This window comes from Dipodomys merriami, unplaced genomic scaffold (assembly GCF_024711535.1).
Source record: "Dipodomys merriami isolate MVZ:Mamm:240054 unplaced genomic scaffold, mDipMer1.0.p SCAF_636, whole genome shotgun sequence".
NCBI lineage: Eukaryota > Metazoa > Chordata > Mammalia > Rodentia > Heteromyidae > Dipodomys > Dipodomys merriami.
This window is the reverse complement of record NW_027206220.1, coordinates 95,830-113,309: the sequence shown is the minus strand read 5'-3', so window position 1 is coordinate 113,309 and position 17,480 is coordinate 95,830. Positions and strand designations below refer to the sequence as shown.

General features: G+C 41.6%; 1 protein-coding gene across 3 annotated transcripts in view; it reads left to right on the top strand.

Annotated features, from left to right (window-relative positions):
• LOC138815304 (ran-binding protein 17) overlaps positions 1-17,480 on the top strand; it is a 210,685-nt gene that overhangs the window by 150,999 nt on the left and 42,206 nt on the right. For all 3 annotated transcript variants that reach the window (XM_070004641.1, XM_070004642.1, XM_070004640.1), the window contains 3 exons: positions 3,443-3,531; positions 10,736-10,843; positions 14,011-14,093. In XM_070004641.1, coding sequence (XP_069860742.1) covers positions 3,443-3,531; positions 10,736-10,843; positions 14,011-14,093 — 280 coding nt within the window. The remainder of the gene's footprint in view (positions 1-3,442; positions 3,532-10,735; positions 10,844-14,010; positions 14,094-17,480) is intronic.

The following is a 17,480-nucleotide window of genomic DNA, read 5'->3' as shown; positions in this document are numbered from 1 at the left end:
CAAATTCATTTAATTTATAATCCTTACCAGAATCTTCTAACTCCCTATTTATAGATACCTTTCAAATGCAGATTTCAGGAGGTCTTAAACATTGAGGACCTGTGTTGCCAAACTGAAATATAGTTGTGAGGAAAGCAAATGCTGCGAAACTGTTTAAATTTATAGCTTTGTTTTCCTACTTAGTCCTAATAAAATTGAAGAGCATGTTGAATTTCTGAGGTTTTTCCCTCTTAAAAAGTGAAGGGGAAATAGGAAACACTGTGACAAATCCTAGCCCTAGAGGGCTATTTCAAAATGTATTTTTCTCCCTGTAATTTTATCCATAGTAAAATGTAGTGCAGTGCTCCCTTGAGCCATGAGCGTTTTTGATTTGGCCATGACGTCATTGTTGCAAGGAAAATGAATGAAAACTTCTCAGAGGAAGAGGAGCAGTTAAATAGGACCTTGCTATCTTTAGTCCCTTCGTAAAAACTCCGCGATGTTAAATTATTTAAAATCCTTGATTTTCAGCATGTGCACATTAAAAGTTTTCGCACTAAGTGCCAAATGTTGCAAACAGCACTTTAACAGAATGATTCTGCTTTGATCCCTGTAGCAGTTCCTGAATAATTTATCACAGGTTATTGCCTTAATTCTGGAGAGGGATAGAGCAATAAAGGCAGATGAAAACACTCCAGTTGAAACACCTTGGGGCCTGCTCATTCCTCTGACACGGCTCTTTTGTTGGAACTATTTAGAGGTTATTAAGATGTGTCTCCAGAATTAAGAGTATGCTGTAAGGATGAAGACAGCCATCTTAATTCTAAAGACAAAGCACAGTGACCCTTCACCTTCTTTTTCTTTGTTGTTATTATATAGTAGAATTATGAGGATAATATTATAGCTCCCCCAGTAGTGCCACTACAGTAAAGGGTCTGTCAGACTTTCCATTAGAAACCCTGTTTGGGGGGTCAGGGTGGAAGGAGCGGCCTTTCGGCTGTTTCCCAGCCCATCCGTCTCATACTTGGCACACAGACAACTGTTCTCCACGCGGCGTCCGGAAGCGCTCAGCAGTTTCTCCTGGAACTATCCAAAAGGAGTCTGAGGAATAGATGCCCAGACCTACCCCACTCGGCAGACACAGCCTCACTGAAAATACAGGGCACATCACCTCTCAGACCGGTGACTGAGCGGTCTGCTGCCCTCTCCTCCAGCCCCCAGCCAGACCGCCGCTCACTCCCAGGTTACTCCGCAGCTTAGCTGAGCTCCTGCTTAAGGATCTCCTTGTTTTCTACCAGCACTGTGTTAAAAAAGTACACTCTTTTAGTGCTGTGTGTGTATCTGTCTAGACTATTACAGCACTTCCTGTTGCTTTCAGAGATAAAAGGCATAAGAATATAAGAAATCTGTTTCTTCTGTTCATTCACGCTGCACTTCCTGCTCAGCTGAATCTATTTAAAACTTATATCTGGTTGTTTTACACTTTGTCTGCTCTGTAGCAACATTTCCTAAAGTAATACATTGATAAGATTCTGTGGCCCATTTTACTTGCATTAAAAAAGCTGTGGATTTAAGTCAGTCATAGCACTTGCATTAACTTGATATCTTTAAGAAAGAAAAACTGTAATCAAATAAAAATTGACCTTTTACATAATGGTGATACTTTAAAATACAAAAAAAAAAGCCTGTTGTGCTAGGCACAAAGGAAAATTCATATTTTTGCTGTTAATTTAGAGTTGGATGGTGGGTTATGTTATATGAAAACTTAACATTTTGGAAAAGTGCTCTGTAACCTATCAAATGTGTATAATAAGAACAGAACAAAAAGATCACTTCACAGATGGCAAAAACAAGTGTAGCTTCTATAGGATTATATAGACTACAGCCACTGTAATTGTTGAAAGAAGGCTCCTTTTTGTTCTGGAATCTACAAGAAATGTGGAACACTGAGAATGAAAAGAAAAGAGTTCCAGGTTGTGAGGGATTAAAAAAAAAAAAAAAAAAAGGCTACCTAATATGTAGAAAAAAATTAAGTACCAGGTATCACCAGGTAATTGCAAGGAGTCCTGTTTGTTATAAAAGCAAACTCTGGGGGCTTTATGATAGAGTAAAGCATTTTAGAAAGCAGAAACAAAATTTTAGTGTTTTTAGGTTCAGAACTTTGAGTAACCATCACTGCAAACGGTTAGGCAGTAGAAACAGAATATTCTTATAAACGACTTTCAGTTACGTTGAGTCATCTTTTAGGTAGAATGGGATTCCTCTAACAGTTAACCTGTTTGCTACTTTGAAATGTTGGTTAGCCATTAAGGTGAGGATCAGGATTCACTGCCTCCTTCACGGTGATTTAAACTACTTCCTGGAGAGGTTTTTATTTATCACCCAAGTGTGAGGAAACATAAAAATCTGGTAAAAAGTTCAGAGACCATTTTGTGGCAAAATATTTCTACCAAAACAATACACTCAGAAATCCCAGTTGCATATACGAATTATCCCGCCCCTTGTTCTGCAGTTATGTTTGTTTGTGTTCTTTGTTCTGACATTCTAGCATCTGTTCATGGGTTTTCTTTTCTCTTCTCAAGCATCATCCTAAGGACAGCTTAATTACAAGTCCAGACTATAACTCAGATCTCTTTCATTCAAATCAAGAGGGATTTCTTTCTTCCCTTTTTCTCTCTAAAAGTATTTATGGACCACTTACTATGCATGAACCAGGCTCTTGGTAGGCATTTTTACACACAAGTTTATTCCTGCTAGTCCTGTGTGACAAGCCATTATTAGTCCCTTTTATCAAGGAACAAACAGACTGATAAACTGCCTTGCCACCAAGATGTGTGTGTGTGTGTGTGTGTGTGTGTGTGTAGAGAGAGAGAGACACACACAGAGAGAGAGAGAGAGAGAGAGAGACAGAGAGAGAGAGAGAATATAGAGCTTCTTTATAGCTTTTTTGCCTGAAGAATACAACTATTATTTTGGGTATATCATAGTAGATCACTTAGCCCATTTTATTTTGTCCTAAGTTTTTTAAACAGTCATTAGGAAAGTGTAAGTGTAGCCCATTTCCAGGGCAGACTAAATTGTGTAGTGGGACTGATTTTATACAAGTCAATGCTATTAAGATTTGCTGTTATTAAATAATGTCTTAACCCTGTGCATATTTATTTTGTAAAATTATCATTCTTTTTTCTAATTTGGCAGGATTCAGAAACAAAAGGTATTAAGACTGTAAATGCTCATAAGCTACTGGCGTGATGAGTTCAATATATAAGAAACAAAGTGGAGTTGGTCAGCAGATTGGTGGCCTGTTTGTTTAAAGAGTCTGGTTTTCTATAGAAAAGGATCTGAGCGAGACATTTGAGCTAATGAATCAAAATCAGATATGTGGTCATTATTGCCTGATTATTACTCCATCTGCTCTGCGCTAACGTGAAAATCAATTACTGTGTCTCTTTCCCACTGACAGCGTATGTTGATCGGGCTGGCAAGAGATCTTCGAGGGATTGCCTTTGCACTAAACACAAAGACCAGCTACACCATGCTGTTTGACTGGATGTATCCTTATTACACTGTGACAATACCAGCTCTGTGCACAGAGGGATGCCAGGCCCCTTGCTTTCGTTTAATCGTGTGGCACAGTAGGGAAGAGGAAACAAAGCTAAATGAACTAATGTGTAATCAGCTAAAAATTACAACACAGAAGCAGCAGTGCAGATAACTGAGCACAGTGCTTGGAGACCCAGTTCAGAGAGGTCACTTTTTTGGTGTCATTAAATATTGACAACTTAAAAATCACTTCCCCCAAATGATTGTTTATGTTGGGGTTGCAGGAATAATCTTGCTAACATCTTAACCTCAGGATCAGTGAATCCTGCCGTTTGGCATTTTTGAGGCTATATCAGCCTCTGCGCCAATCTCAGCAGGGCTGAAGAGGGAACTTTACCTCTGAAGCATAACTCCTTACACTACAGTTTGTCATTATGATGAAAATATTAATAGACATGAACGAGGGGCAAATGGATGGTTAGCAATTGTCTCAGTGTAAAAATTGAATTTACTACTAGCAAGCCCTAATACAGAGAGAAAAAAAAACATGTCCACCGACAACCCTGTCATAAAAGAATCCAAAGAGCACGGGGCTCAGGGGAGGACAGACCTGGCCTGAGACCCAGCTCTTTATCGACTATGCAAAGCCAGAAAGGCATTCTGCGTCTAAAAGAAAAACAGTACCATACGTAGGTCCTGTCCTGACCAGTAACATATGCACGCTGCCTTCTGAATGATGTGTGGCACTCCTGTACTGGTCACGCACACTGTTAACATCTTAATAGTGACCATTTACATAAGTCATATAACTATAAAGTGGTTTCCTGCCTTTTATCAAATGATTTAGGGGAAACCATCAGAGCCCATAAGAAAAATTCTAGTTTACCTTCAAAATTGCATTCAGTTGTAGCTTACTTTTTAAATTACGTGTTTCTCACTTGGTTCGTTCAAGCTTTTCTTATCCAAACTGCCATCAGAATTGGAAAAGAAATTTCACAAAGGCAGTCTCCCAACTATGGGGCCATCATCATTCATAGCCTTGGAGAGCAGGGAACAGGCCACGCCTGAGGGTCCTCCGCACATTGCTAAACATGTCAGACATGGTCTGGAGTGCTGACTTAAATTCGGGTTACGCTTTACTTGCTATTAAAACCTGCCTTATCAGATTTATGTGTACAAAGGTTAGGTGGGAGATTTTTCCATGTCACTGAGGAATCAAGTGCATGCTTTCTGTAAGTATATAGTGTACATGTACGGAGATATTATAAGTTTTAACATTTGAAGTTTTACCACTAACTGCTAATAGGAAAGATAAACTGGAATTACATATGGCCTTTTTAGTCTTCTAAAACAAATAGCTCCCAAAGCCAAAACCTTTCATTTGTTTGGAAAAAATCATAAAAATCTAGTTTTGATAGTGCTCTTGAAAATAAGCCACAAGGTTAGCTAGCCTGTCCAACAATGTCTTCCTCTTCAGCAGCTTTTGCTACCCTGTTGTTGGGTTTGGGGTTTTTTTTGTTGTTTTGTTTTCTTAGCAAAATTGGGGCTTGAACTTAAGGGCCTCCAGCTTTCTAGGCAAGCGCCCTGCCTTTTGAGCCAAGCCCCTGGCCCCTTGGTTAGCAGGCCAGAAACTTTTTCCTCAGTGTTGAAGAATAAAAATCTCTTCTCTGTGTTTTAGCTCTAGCTTAGTTCCTTTTTGACACCTAACAGAAATGATACTTTTGTCCAGCAGGTGGCAGAAAATAGCAGATATAAAATCTTGGGACTTACTGTTTTGTTTTGAACTAGAAACCATTGTCTCCTCCATTTGACCATAGGTGTTGAAGTTATTAAGGTCAGGGTCGGAGGGCGAAGTGTCAGTTATGCAGCAAGCTGGACTAGATTGCCAAATGCAACGGTTTGGTACTGGTCCTGCTTATAATAATTGAGTTTCAGTGGCAAATCGGCTTCCTTGGGAAAAAGCCAAAGGCTTTTCATAATTGTATTGACAACAAAATGAATATGATAAATGGTGTTCATTCAGTTGAGACAAGATTTATAGTTTTCCTTTGGGCAAGGGATGAAGAGCAAATATTTATAATAATACTAAAATTTGTTTAAAAGTTACATTATTTGATAATTCAAAAAGCTTTATTAAAATATTTCGAAATACTTTAAGCAGTTTCAGGTGATAAAGTATAGATTCTTCCCAAAGTATTCAAGTAATGCAAAAATGAATTTAAGTATATTATAAGAAAATAGCCATGGATATGAAAGTCATTTATTCTTCCTGAAAAATTGATATGTCAAACCGTCAGTGATGGTTCCCACATTACTGCTGGGAAAGTTTATTTGCCTTTTATCCACATAAATATGTGTTCTTTAATTTGTTATACAACCCTAGCGTGCAGAGGAGCCATTCGACAAGAGCACATGTCATCTTAAAGTCAAAATGCATTTTATTTATGGTGATTATCTGATAAGCGGGTATTTTAGTGCTTTGCTATTTAATTCATAAACATTTTTATAAACACTGACTGCATTAACAGCTACACACACTACATTGCTTATCATGTCCAAAACCAAATTGCCTGAAACTACCCAGCAACCCTCTTGATAAATTGTTTCTATGACTAGCGAATTCAAGGAGAATCCTTGATACACTTCTTTACCCCTATAGTGGGAACATAATAATAAACACCTTACCCTATAGTTCATTTAATCACATTATTTAAAGTTTTCCAACATCATACTTAGACTAAAATATCAAAAAAAATCCAAGGGAAATGCAAAAATAAATAAATAAAGGGATGCACATGACATCATGTCCCGTGCTGGGTGTTTCCCCAGTCATGATAGGTCCTTCCAGCTCACTGTTTCTCAGTCAGGGAGTCAATCCTGTCAGTGTACACAGAAGCTCCTACAGAGGCAGATGTGCAGAACAGCGCAGACTCTGGAATAGTCTGAGAGGGTAGTCCTGGTTGTGCCACTTTACCGCCTGGGGGTCTTGGTTAAGTTACTTCATGTCTCCATGTCACAGAATCTTTCCTAAAACAGGACTAGTGACACCCATGACCTTTTGTAAAGGCCCTAGTACAGTGTCTGCACTGGTAAATACTCCACCACTGCTGTTTCTTTCCTTCCTAGCAGGGAGGGAAGCAAAGAGACCTAGTTGCTCACCAGCTCAGCATGGTGGACAGCCAGGTTTCACGAGGGATTTAGGTAACTGAGACCCAGACCCCAGACCCAGAGGAGCTTCTAGTTGAGTAGAACCTTACCAACTAAATGCCTACAGATAAGGAGAGGTTACATCTGCCCAGAATCTTGCCAAATAAATAAGCCTGGAGTACACAACTTTTCAACTGGTTACTCACTACTGCAGGAAGTTAATAGTAGAATGGATGGCTCATCCGAAATACCACTTACTTCATGGTTGGAAACCTCGGTTGCTCAGGACCCTGGAATATCAAGTTACAGGATCTAGCCCGGTACTCAATAGCCAGTAGAAAGCCTTTCTTTGGATTAAGTGGGGATTAGCTATCAAAATCCAACACACTTCAAGAAGCGTGTAATTGGCAGTATCATGATGGACAAATAGATATGGGATTGAAAAGTCAACCTGTAAGTCACTATAAAGCGTATTTTGAGTGCTTCTTGTTCAGGCATAAGGAATACAAGAGTAAAGGCCATCCCATTAATACTTTTGATTTTTCATTAATCTGGTATGGATCTTTAGAATTCATTGGGAAGAACTAAGTGAAAGCGATTATATCTATACCTCTCCTACCTGTGGACTCATTCTCTGCCTCCTGTCTGTATACACATAGACTCTAAGGCCCTGGAAAATGAAGCTCCTGGGTGGGTTTTGATTTCTCACCCTGTAATCTGAGTCTGGCGCTCCCACTCCAAGCCCTTTTAACCTCCTGCTTAGTAGACCTCTGCTCTGCTTTCCAATAATCGCTCATTTTCTCTGTGGCAGTCACCTCTGTCAGAAGCATATTAGAATTGTCACCACTCTCATTGCACAGGAAGCCGGGAGCGTCCCCTCGCAGCCCCTGGCCTTGTCCCATCAGGAGTGCTGTGGGCTCTGAAAAATAGGACGGCCCTGGCGCCTGTGGAGTACTTTGCAGAAGTCCCTTACCTGTGTGGTCTCTGGTGGTCTTCAGTTCTGAAATTTGGAGCTTTCTGCTTCTTGATGAGCCTTCTCGGGCTTTCTTAATAATGACCCCAGGGTTTGTGTCCAGGAGAGTTTTTTAGAACTCAGTGTGTTTGATGTGACTGCCACCCTGAGAACTTATGCATTCCCCAAGAATAAGAGCTGTGTCTTCCTTAACTCGACCCCTGCTCCTCAGCTTCGTAAATCGTAAATCATGTCTTCCATCTGTCAAAAACAATAGCTTTTGTAGTGTGTCAGAAATGCAGAATAGTTGGAAGATGCCAGTGGTTCACACCTATTATCCTAGCTACTCGGGAGGCTGAGATCTGAGGATTGCGGTTCAAAGCCAGCCTGGACAGGAAAGTCCATAGAGACTCTGATCTCCAGCTAACCACCAAAAAGCCAGAAGTGGAGCTGTTGCTCAAGTAGTAAAGAAGTAGCCAGACTTGAGCAAAAGAGTTCAAGGATAGCACCCAGGCCCTGAGTTCAAGCCCCAGGACTGGTGCACGCGAGTACACGTGTGCACGCGCGCGCACACACACACACACACACACACACACACACACACACACACACACACAAACAAAAAAGAAAGTTACTTGGCAGTAGCTAAAATTAAGTTAATAACCAAGTCCTCTGATTTTATTTTTACCATTTTCATCTGGCTGCCTCTTACCACATACACACTCCCTGCCTCCAGCCCCTGCTTTATTTTCCTTCACAGCGCTTTCTAACACACACACACACACACACACACACACACATTCTAATAGACATATTAGAATCTATTAGAATCCAGCTCCCATGAGGGCCAGAACTTTCCTCTTTTGTTCACTTAGTTTCTGCAAACTATAAAGTAATGCTTGTTGCCAAGTAGGATTTAATAAATAGATTGTTAAGGGAATCATTTCAATGTAAGTAAGCACAGCTTTACCGTAGTTTGTCTCATGGAGGAAACTGTTACTCTGTGCACTTTCAGGTGACATACTACTCTTTGAAGGACTTCCACTGCTTTCCTAAAGCTTCAAAGGGAAATGCATAGGTTGTTGTAGCCTAACAGGCTTTATGTCATTTATAGGTTGTCAAGGTTCGAACAACAAATATTTATTGAAGTCTACTTTGAACCAAGCTTACATACACAAGAAATACCTGTCTCTGGCCTTATAAAGCTTGTCATGCAGAGAGAGAGAGTGGGGAAGGGGAGGCGGACAGTGGCAGCACAGGTTTGCACACCCACCTGCAGGCCCTGCTTCTAGGTTGGGATGAGGCCAGTGCGGGGCAGAGAAGGGATTCCCATAATTGACAGCTACACCGAAATCTGGGGGACAAATAGAAATTAGTAGAGGGATGGCTGTCTGCCTTTTAGAAACACGCAGTCCAGGGGGACAGGCTGACAATTCAACAACCAGTCCTGATTCACTTTGTCAAGAGTGCTCACTGAACACAGATGAGAAAGAGATTGATGCCTTTTGACAAAGATAGAGAAAACATCCCAAAGGAGGTGAAACTTGCGCTGGGTATTGAAAGACCAGAGCTATGTTGGGCAGAGAAGCACGCGAGACAAGCGTTGGCATCAGATGATTTGCAGGGGTAATGCAAGGCCAAAGGACAGGCAGAGTAGAAGTGCTAAATGATAAGGCTGAGGTCAGCCAGGGTCGTGAAGGGTGGGGTACCAGGCTCAGGAACTCCAAGATCATTCCAAGAGGAAGAAAAACAATGGTGAAACGTCTCAGCATGGAGTTCTCTATCCATCCCATAATGCCGGATTCAGCATTCAGTGGTGTAGTTCAGCACTTCAATTTGCAGCAAAGAATACATTGGAAAACATCAGAAAGAGACACTTGGGAATTGGCAAAGAAAAATGAAAACACTAGCATAGTCGAGAGTTTTCCTCCTCAGTTTTAGATGTTGACCCTACGTTTATGCATCCTTTTGGTGAGGGGCCAGCCGGCTGTGGGCCAGTGGAGCCACGTGGAGGTGTCCATCACCTAGCCTGGCCAGAGGCCACCCTGCATGTTAATAGGGTGTTTGGAAATTCCTTCCTGCACTTACATGAGGCAGTCTTTTAGCAACAGTGATCTTGAACAGATGCAGTTATCCAAAACACCACCCTGGATGTTTCTTAGAGCTATACCAGAGACATCAACAACAAAGAAAGAAAGAAAGAAAGAAAGAAAGAAAGAAAGAAAGAAAGAAAGAAAGAAAGAAAGGAAAGAGAGAGAGAGAGAGAAAGAAAGAAAAAAATAAAAGAAAACTGGGAGATAGATACTCTCAGAAACTGTTACTATTTTTTCTGATATATATATATAAATTTAATAATAAAAAATATTTTCTCAGTATAGTGCCTAAGGATAACCTGATAATGACTCAAATTAATTTTGTTATTAACTGAATATTAACTGAATTATTTACCTCTCCTGTAACATTAAGTATAATTCTTTAAATGTGTTACTTACAGGGTGCTTTAAAAGTGAACCTTTCATTTGTACATGCCAAGAAATCCATTACTTAGGAATATTTTACAGTTAGTAGCAAATTGTAATCTCCCCTCCCACCTACCCCCCCAAAAAAGTCTGTGTAGGTTAGAAAGAAAGAATAATTTATAAAATTACCATTATGTACTAAACAGAACAAATGTGAATTTCCTTCTTTTCTTTTTAGGTAGTGTTAATTTCTTAGGAGCAGCATTCTCTTGACATTTAAATACTTATTTTGTTTTAAAGTACCCGGGATTGGCCCCAGGCCCTTGCACACACAAGGCAGGCACTCTGCCACTAAACTACATCCATTTGACTGTTAATTTCTTTTCTTTTCTTTTTTTCTTTTTTTTTTTTCTTTTTTTTTTTTTTTTTTTTTTGTCGGTCGTGGGGCTTGAACTCTGGGCCTGGGCGCTGTCTCTCAGCTCTTCAGCTCAAGGTTAGCACTCTACCACTTGAGCCACAGCACCACTTCCAGCCTTTTCTGCTCATGTGGTGCTGAGGAATGGAACCCAGGGTCTCATGCATGCATGGCAAGCGCTCTACCACCGAGCCACCTTCCCAGCCCAGCTGTTAAGTTCTTTAACAGGGTTTATTAAAGATACCCCACATATCTTCCAGTTCTCCAGAGGGCTGTTGAACAGTGGTATGGAGAACCAGCATGTACAACACCCATCTTGAAACTTATGGCAGAACTGATGCAGAACAGGTAAGCAGTATGGTTGCAGGGTGGAGGGAGTTGTCAGGAACAAATCTCCAGCAGTCATACTGCTGCCTGGTGGGTGTTTTATTGTTGTTATTTTTGCCAGTCCTGGGGCTTGAACTCTGCACCAGGGTGCTGTCCTTGAGCTTCTGTGCTCAAGGCTAGAGCTCTACCACTTGAGCCATAGCTCCACTTCCAGCTTTTTGTGTTTAATTGGTGATAAGAATCTCACAGACTTTCCTGTTCCAGCTGGCTTTGAACCACAAACCTTCAGGTCTCAGGGTCCTGAGTAGTTAGGATTACTCTTCGTAAGACTCTTATCTCCAATTAACCACTCAAAAACCAGAAGTGACGTTGTGGTTCAAGTGGTAGAGCGCTAGCCTTGAGCACAGAGGCTCAGGGACAGCTCCCAGGCCCTCAGTTCAAGCCCCACAACTGACAAAAATAAATAAATAAATAACCAAAGTGTCAGGCAGAAGTGGCTCACACTTGTAACCGTAACTACTCAGGCAGCTGAGTTCTAAAGGATGGATGTTTGAAGCCAGCCCAGTGTAGTGCCTAAGGAAAAAAGAAAGTGTGATACTAAGCCCTAGCACCAGCACCAGAAATCAATCCGGCAAAAAAATAGGACTAGAGTCCTGATTTGTTGCGGTAGGCCTTCCTAGCTTCCTACCAGTTATGACACTCATCAGGTTAACTCGGTAACTCCAAGAAGCACAAACACTCAGCCACAGAAGGGAAGGGCACATTTGCCTAGCCACATTGCTGTATAACTGAAAGAAACACTCAGCCACAGAAGGGAAGGGCACATTTGCCTAGCCACATTGCTGTATAACTGAAAGAAACACTCAGCCACAGAAGGGAAGGGCACATTTGCCTAGCCACAAATGTTTAGTGAATGTCCAAGTTTTGCTGCTTGATCTTCTGAAAAGCAGATTGAGTTCAAGAGCAAACCAAGGACACATTTGTGTTCTCTGAGCTCTGGACATTGCCCTGGCTCTTACCCGGTGGTGTTCTTCCTCCTCCATGCCAAGATGCATTCAGGGTTCATCGAAATAGCCATAAGACTTCTCAGAAATTGCCTACTTGGCTTTATCATTTGTATCAACCAGCAGAGACTCAAATACTCTGCATGTTAATATTAACAAAGGTGCAGCTACAAGAGAGAAGCTGCATCACGCTAGTTGTGTTTGCCTCTTTAAAATAGGCTTTGCTGATAGGACTCAGCACCAACTTGCCTGTCACGGAGCTATCTTATCCGTTAATGCCTCTGTAAACTGTTACGTTAGAAGGGAAAGACCCGCAGGTTGTATGAGTTGCAGTTATAACTTGCTAGTCACCTCCATCATTTATATTTTTACTCTTAAACAAGAGGAGAGAAAAGACCTGACAGTGAAATGTCAGCTCTTGGTTTTGTTTATTTGGGTTTTTTTTTTTGGGGGGGGGGGTGGTCCAGTCGTGGGGCCTGAACTCTGGGCCTGGGCGCTGTCCCTCAGTTCTTCAGCTCGAGGCTAGCGCTCTACCACTTGAGCCACAGCGCCACTTCTGGCTTTTTTCTTTTTGCTTATGTGGTGCTGAGGAATCAAACCCAGGGCCTCAGGCATGCAAGGCAAGCGCTCTACCACTGAGCCACCTTCCCAGCCCCAAGCTCTTGGTTTTTTTTAAAACTCTTGGAAGTGGCACTGTGGCTCAAGTGGTAGAGCGCTGGCCTTGAGCTGAAGAGCTGAGGGACAGTGCCCAGGCCCAGAGTTCAGGCCCCACGACCAACAAAAAAATAAAATAAACTCTTAAAGGTGGCTTAAATACTTGAGTAGGATTGACTTTGCACTTCATGTTAAAGATGTTAGTGTTTTCACTGAATATCCATATTTAATTAGACAATTGAAACAACTTCTAAGTCTAAAGGGAAGAACTATTGTCTTGTATACTGTGAAGCATTCTCTCTACTCTGTAGGCAGAAAATTCATATCTGGAACAAATGTCCCAGGAAACTGTTACCTTAAAAAACATCCTTCCTCAAGTGTAATGTGATTTCTCCATCCATTTCCTCTCTTTAAACAGTTACATTCCTGTTGGCACAACTGTGTAAACTATGTCATAGTTGTAATCAATAATACAGTTATCAAGTGTTCATAATAATACCTTTGAGATATTGTCATTACTGTTAATACTAAAGTGTTTTGAAAAGAACAGTTCACGCTGTCCTGGCAAAACAGCTTCAACAATGTCTGCTTGTTGAAATATCTATAGAGGGGCTGGGAAGGTGGCTCAGTGGTAGAGTGCTCGCCTTGCATGCATGAGGCCCTGGGTTCGATTCCTCAGTACCACATAAGCAAAAAGAAAAAGCCGGAAGTGGCACTGTGGCTCAAGTGCTAGCGTGCTAGCCTTGCGCTGAAGAGCTGAGGGACAGCGCCCAGGCCCAGAGTTCAGGCCCCACGACCTGACCCAAAAAACAAAAGAAATATCTATAGATACATAGATATATCTATATATAGAGAGAGATAGTTGATATGTTATTGGGGTTTTTTTGCTAATTTTTTTTTCAAAGTGCCATTATATCTTGAAAGGACAGTACAGTGGCTGGCAGGGTAGGATGGTTTGTCAATCCTTTTTTTCTTTTTTCTTTTTTCTTTTTTTTGTTGTGGGGCCTGAACTCTGGGCTTGGGCGCTGTCCCTCAGCTCTTCAGCGCAAGGCTAGCACTCTACCACTTGAGCCACAGCGTCACTTCCGGCTTTTTTTCTTTTTGCTTATGTGGTGCTGAGGAATCGAACCCAGGGCCTCAGGCATGCAAGGCAAGCGCTCTACCACTGAGCCACCTTCCCAGCCCTGTCCTACTATCTTTATAAGAAAAGTAGTGTACCTATTTTATCAACAGTTGTTGAATGGAGGAGTGGTACTTCAAAGGCTAATTCAAGCTGGATGCCAGTGGCTCATGCTTGTAATCCTAGTTACGCTGGAGGCTGAGATCTGGGGATCCCAGTTTAGCTCAAATAGTAGAGTGCTAGCCTTGAGCAAAAGCAGCTCAGTGCCCAGGCCCAGAGTTCAAGCCCCAGACCAAAACCAGCAAATTAAATAATTAATTAATTCTATTGATAAATGAAAGTGCTAGACATTTTAAACCTATATTTAATTTCTTTGTGTGTATAGTCTAACTTTTTACTATATTTCTTAGATCCCAGCGTTTGAATTTTGATGTATCATCTCCTAATGGAATTCTTCTCTTCAGAGAAGCAAGTAAAATGATTTGCACTTATGGTGAGTGTCCTTTTCCATACTTGTATTTTCAATATAACTTTGAAGAAAGATGTTATGTTGTTCTTTTGGACCTTTTATCTGTTTGAATATGGGAGATATGTAATAGGATAGCCAGGTAGCTATCTTATTGACATCAGAAGTAAGCTTTTCATTTTAAACATATTTTTATAGCTTCCATTTTTAATTAGCTATTATATCCCTCCTTTAATGTTAGATCATTTCTCATACATTGCAAGGAGACCCAAGGTAGGTGTTATTCCTGCTTCTACGCGGGTAGCTTGATAAGCATGGCAAATAATGCATGTCTCCGACCTGGTCGTGAGGATTCCACAAGGTGGTGTGTGGGAGAGCTCGGGAGCTTCCCAAGCACCCCAGACGCTGCATAGCTGGCAGTTCCTCCAACTGGAATTTCATTCCATGTCAGTCCGTCCATACTCCTTTCTGCCTCTTGGGAGTTGCCACTGGAAGATGTACCTCGGATGTTTAGGAAGAAGCGGTATTCTGTAAAGATTGGTGACTTTTGTCCTGAAACTTAAGGGAAATCAGAAGTTCAACTGTGCCACTAGTGACTTTGACACATGCACTTTATGAGTAATAGAACACTTTCTGTCTTTCCTCCACTGATGCCTATCCTGACTTCCATTAATCAGGCTAATTTGTCTACCTTTGCCTTCTATAATGTGTAGTCCCTATGTTTTACCTCTGAAGAGTCTTACAGACTCACTGGAGGGCCAGCAGACGCCGGAAGATGAGGGAAAGAACTGAGAAATACAGCAAAGCCAACATTATTTATTTCTTTGGTGAGCCAAGGTGAAGAAAGGGGAAACCTATGGAGGAAAGAAGCCAGAACATTCTGTGATGCCTTCTGTCCCGTGCCCACGGGGTTTCCTCTCGGCTCTCCCCCCCCTGGGAAGTGACTTGGTGATGCAGAGCAGGCAGAATCATTGTCTAATACTCCTGATTTATTGTACATTTTGTGGAATACCTCTACCTTGCTGCTCTATGAGACTGGCAGAAAAAATACTTTTGATATGCTGTTTTATTTATCTACATTCTGTCATGATGTACTTTGATGTAAGTTTTTAATTTTGCTTCAGCTCTCAGCTGCTCTTGCCGTTACAGCTCAGGGTCAGCAATGAGGTTAGCCACAGTAGCACAAAACAATTTCCTGTTTGTACAGCCCAGGTAACATTTGGATGAGGATTAAATTTTACCACATTTTCTACTAGCCCAAGCCTATTATTTCTAATGAGTTTTAAATTGCTTCAGGAACATGTATTTCAAAACTTAGTGCTATGATCCGTTCAGCCTGAGCAACTTAATAAAAGAAATTTCTTTCTTAAATTTTTGGTTAAAATGTTGCATGCGGTGTAATAAATGTTATTACTTTGGAAACCTACTTCTCAGTTTTAAGAACTGAATGTTTCTTAAGCTCACTTTCCATTTGTCTAATCTTTTCTCCCCTTTGCCTCTGGGTACTGGTGTCTTTAGTGACATCTGTTGGTTGAGGAGTACACAGAAGGGAAAATGGTGATCATTTTCCTAAGGCTGGTCAAAGTGGAACTAACTGCTTTTATTCCTCCCCCAGTTACCTGTTTTAAAGGGCTCAGTGTGTAAAAGTCTAAACTTTAAACTGTGAACGTTCGCTGGACTTCAGAATGTACGTCCTCGCCAGGTGTAAAGACACTGGCACATCCACGCTCACAGTCGCCAAGCCATGGAAACCAGCCCAGGGGCCCCATAGATGAGTGGATCCAAAAACTATTCTACCTACACACAATGGAATTTTCCATAGCCATTAGAAAGAATAATAGTATGCCACTTGCAGGGAAATGGATAGACCTAGAACAAATTATGTTAAGTGAGGTGAGCCAGCCTTGGTGATAGAAGCAGCGCGCGTTTTCTCTCATGTGAAAGCTATATCTATAGTACCCCAGGACATGATAAACTATACAGGTCTCTAGGCATTCACACACAGTGAGACCAAAGGAGCATGTTCTTAAGACACAGTGCCTGTGTACCTCTGATCATATAAAATAATATTTGTCTAAATAAACTCCAGAAAATGGAAACAAGAGGGTTTTTTTTTTCTTCTTTGTTGCTTTGGCTTTCTTTTTGTGCTGTTTGCACATGTATCTGTCTTTGGGAAGGTAAGGAGGGACAAAGGGTGAACAAACGGAGCAATGGTGCTCACTAGACACTATGTTGAAAATGAACTACACAACTTGTGGGTGGAGATGCGAGAGAAAAACTGAGCATGAGTAACATTTCCTGAAAAGAAATGTACTCTTTACCTCATTTATGTAACTGTAACCCCTCTGTTCATCACCTTTATAATAACAATTTTAAAACTTAAAGAAAAAGAATGTACATCTTCTAAGCAGTGTGTTCTCTGTTGTGCATTGAAGGCACAATGCAACATGAGGAAATTGAGCTTGTAAAGTTCTGTACAAGCCATTGCTACTCTTGGTGAGTCAGATAACAGACAACAGATTTTGCAGAGATTTAGAGGTCTGTGAAAGAGCATAGAGGCTCTAAAGAAGAGAGAGAAGGAGGGGATCCTGCTGACACCATGACAGCTTGATACCTGTTGCACTAGATGTGTTTGTAAAAGTTATCAGTGGCTGAGAAGAAATTTTCTTAAAGAGCATGAAAATTACTGGACAGGTTCCATTAGAGGCACTGTGAAAGTGGGGTCTCCTGAACTTACATTTACAGTAAAATGATTAGAAAAGGGCAGGGGGGGGACAGCGCTGGGCTTGAAGTAACTAAAGACTTAAGCCAGGGGCTGGGAAGGTGGCTCCGTGGTAGAGCGCTTGCCTCGTATGCATGGAGCCCTGGGTTTGATTCCTCAGCACCACATACACAGAAAAAGCGAGAAGTGGCCCTGTGGCTCAAGGGGTAGAGCAAAAGGAGCTCAGGGACAGCCCCAGCCCTGAGTTCAAGCCCCAGGACCAGCAAAAAAAAAAGACTTAAGCAAGTCTCTCCAATAAATGAGACTTTCTGAAAACAGACCACCTAAGAGCCAAGGATGTGTGTTCTTCAATCTTACCAGAAAAGTGGCTGGAGACCTAACGAAGTTGCAAAGAGGAAAACCAGGGAAGTCTAGTGGAGGCAGTAGCGTGATCGGCGCCTAGCATCCCAGAACCAAGCGAGGTGACTTCCAGAGAGAATCGTTCCGGCTGAGCCCGCAGCATCCCGCCCAGAGCTCCCTCTCACTAACATTCGCACACGGGCCAGACGTGCCCGTGGAGTCCAGCTTCCGCGAAGCTCACATTTATTGATCATTAAGAGTTACAAGAACTAGTAAGATAAAAAAGACACAGGAAAAACATTCTTCCCCAAGCATCTAAGGCCTGCAAACCAAGGTCTAAAATCCAGCCCCAC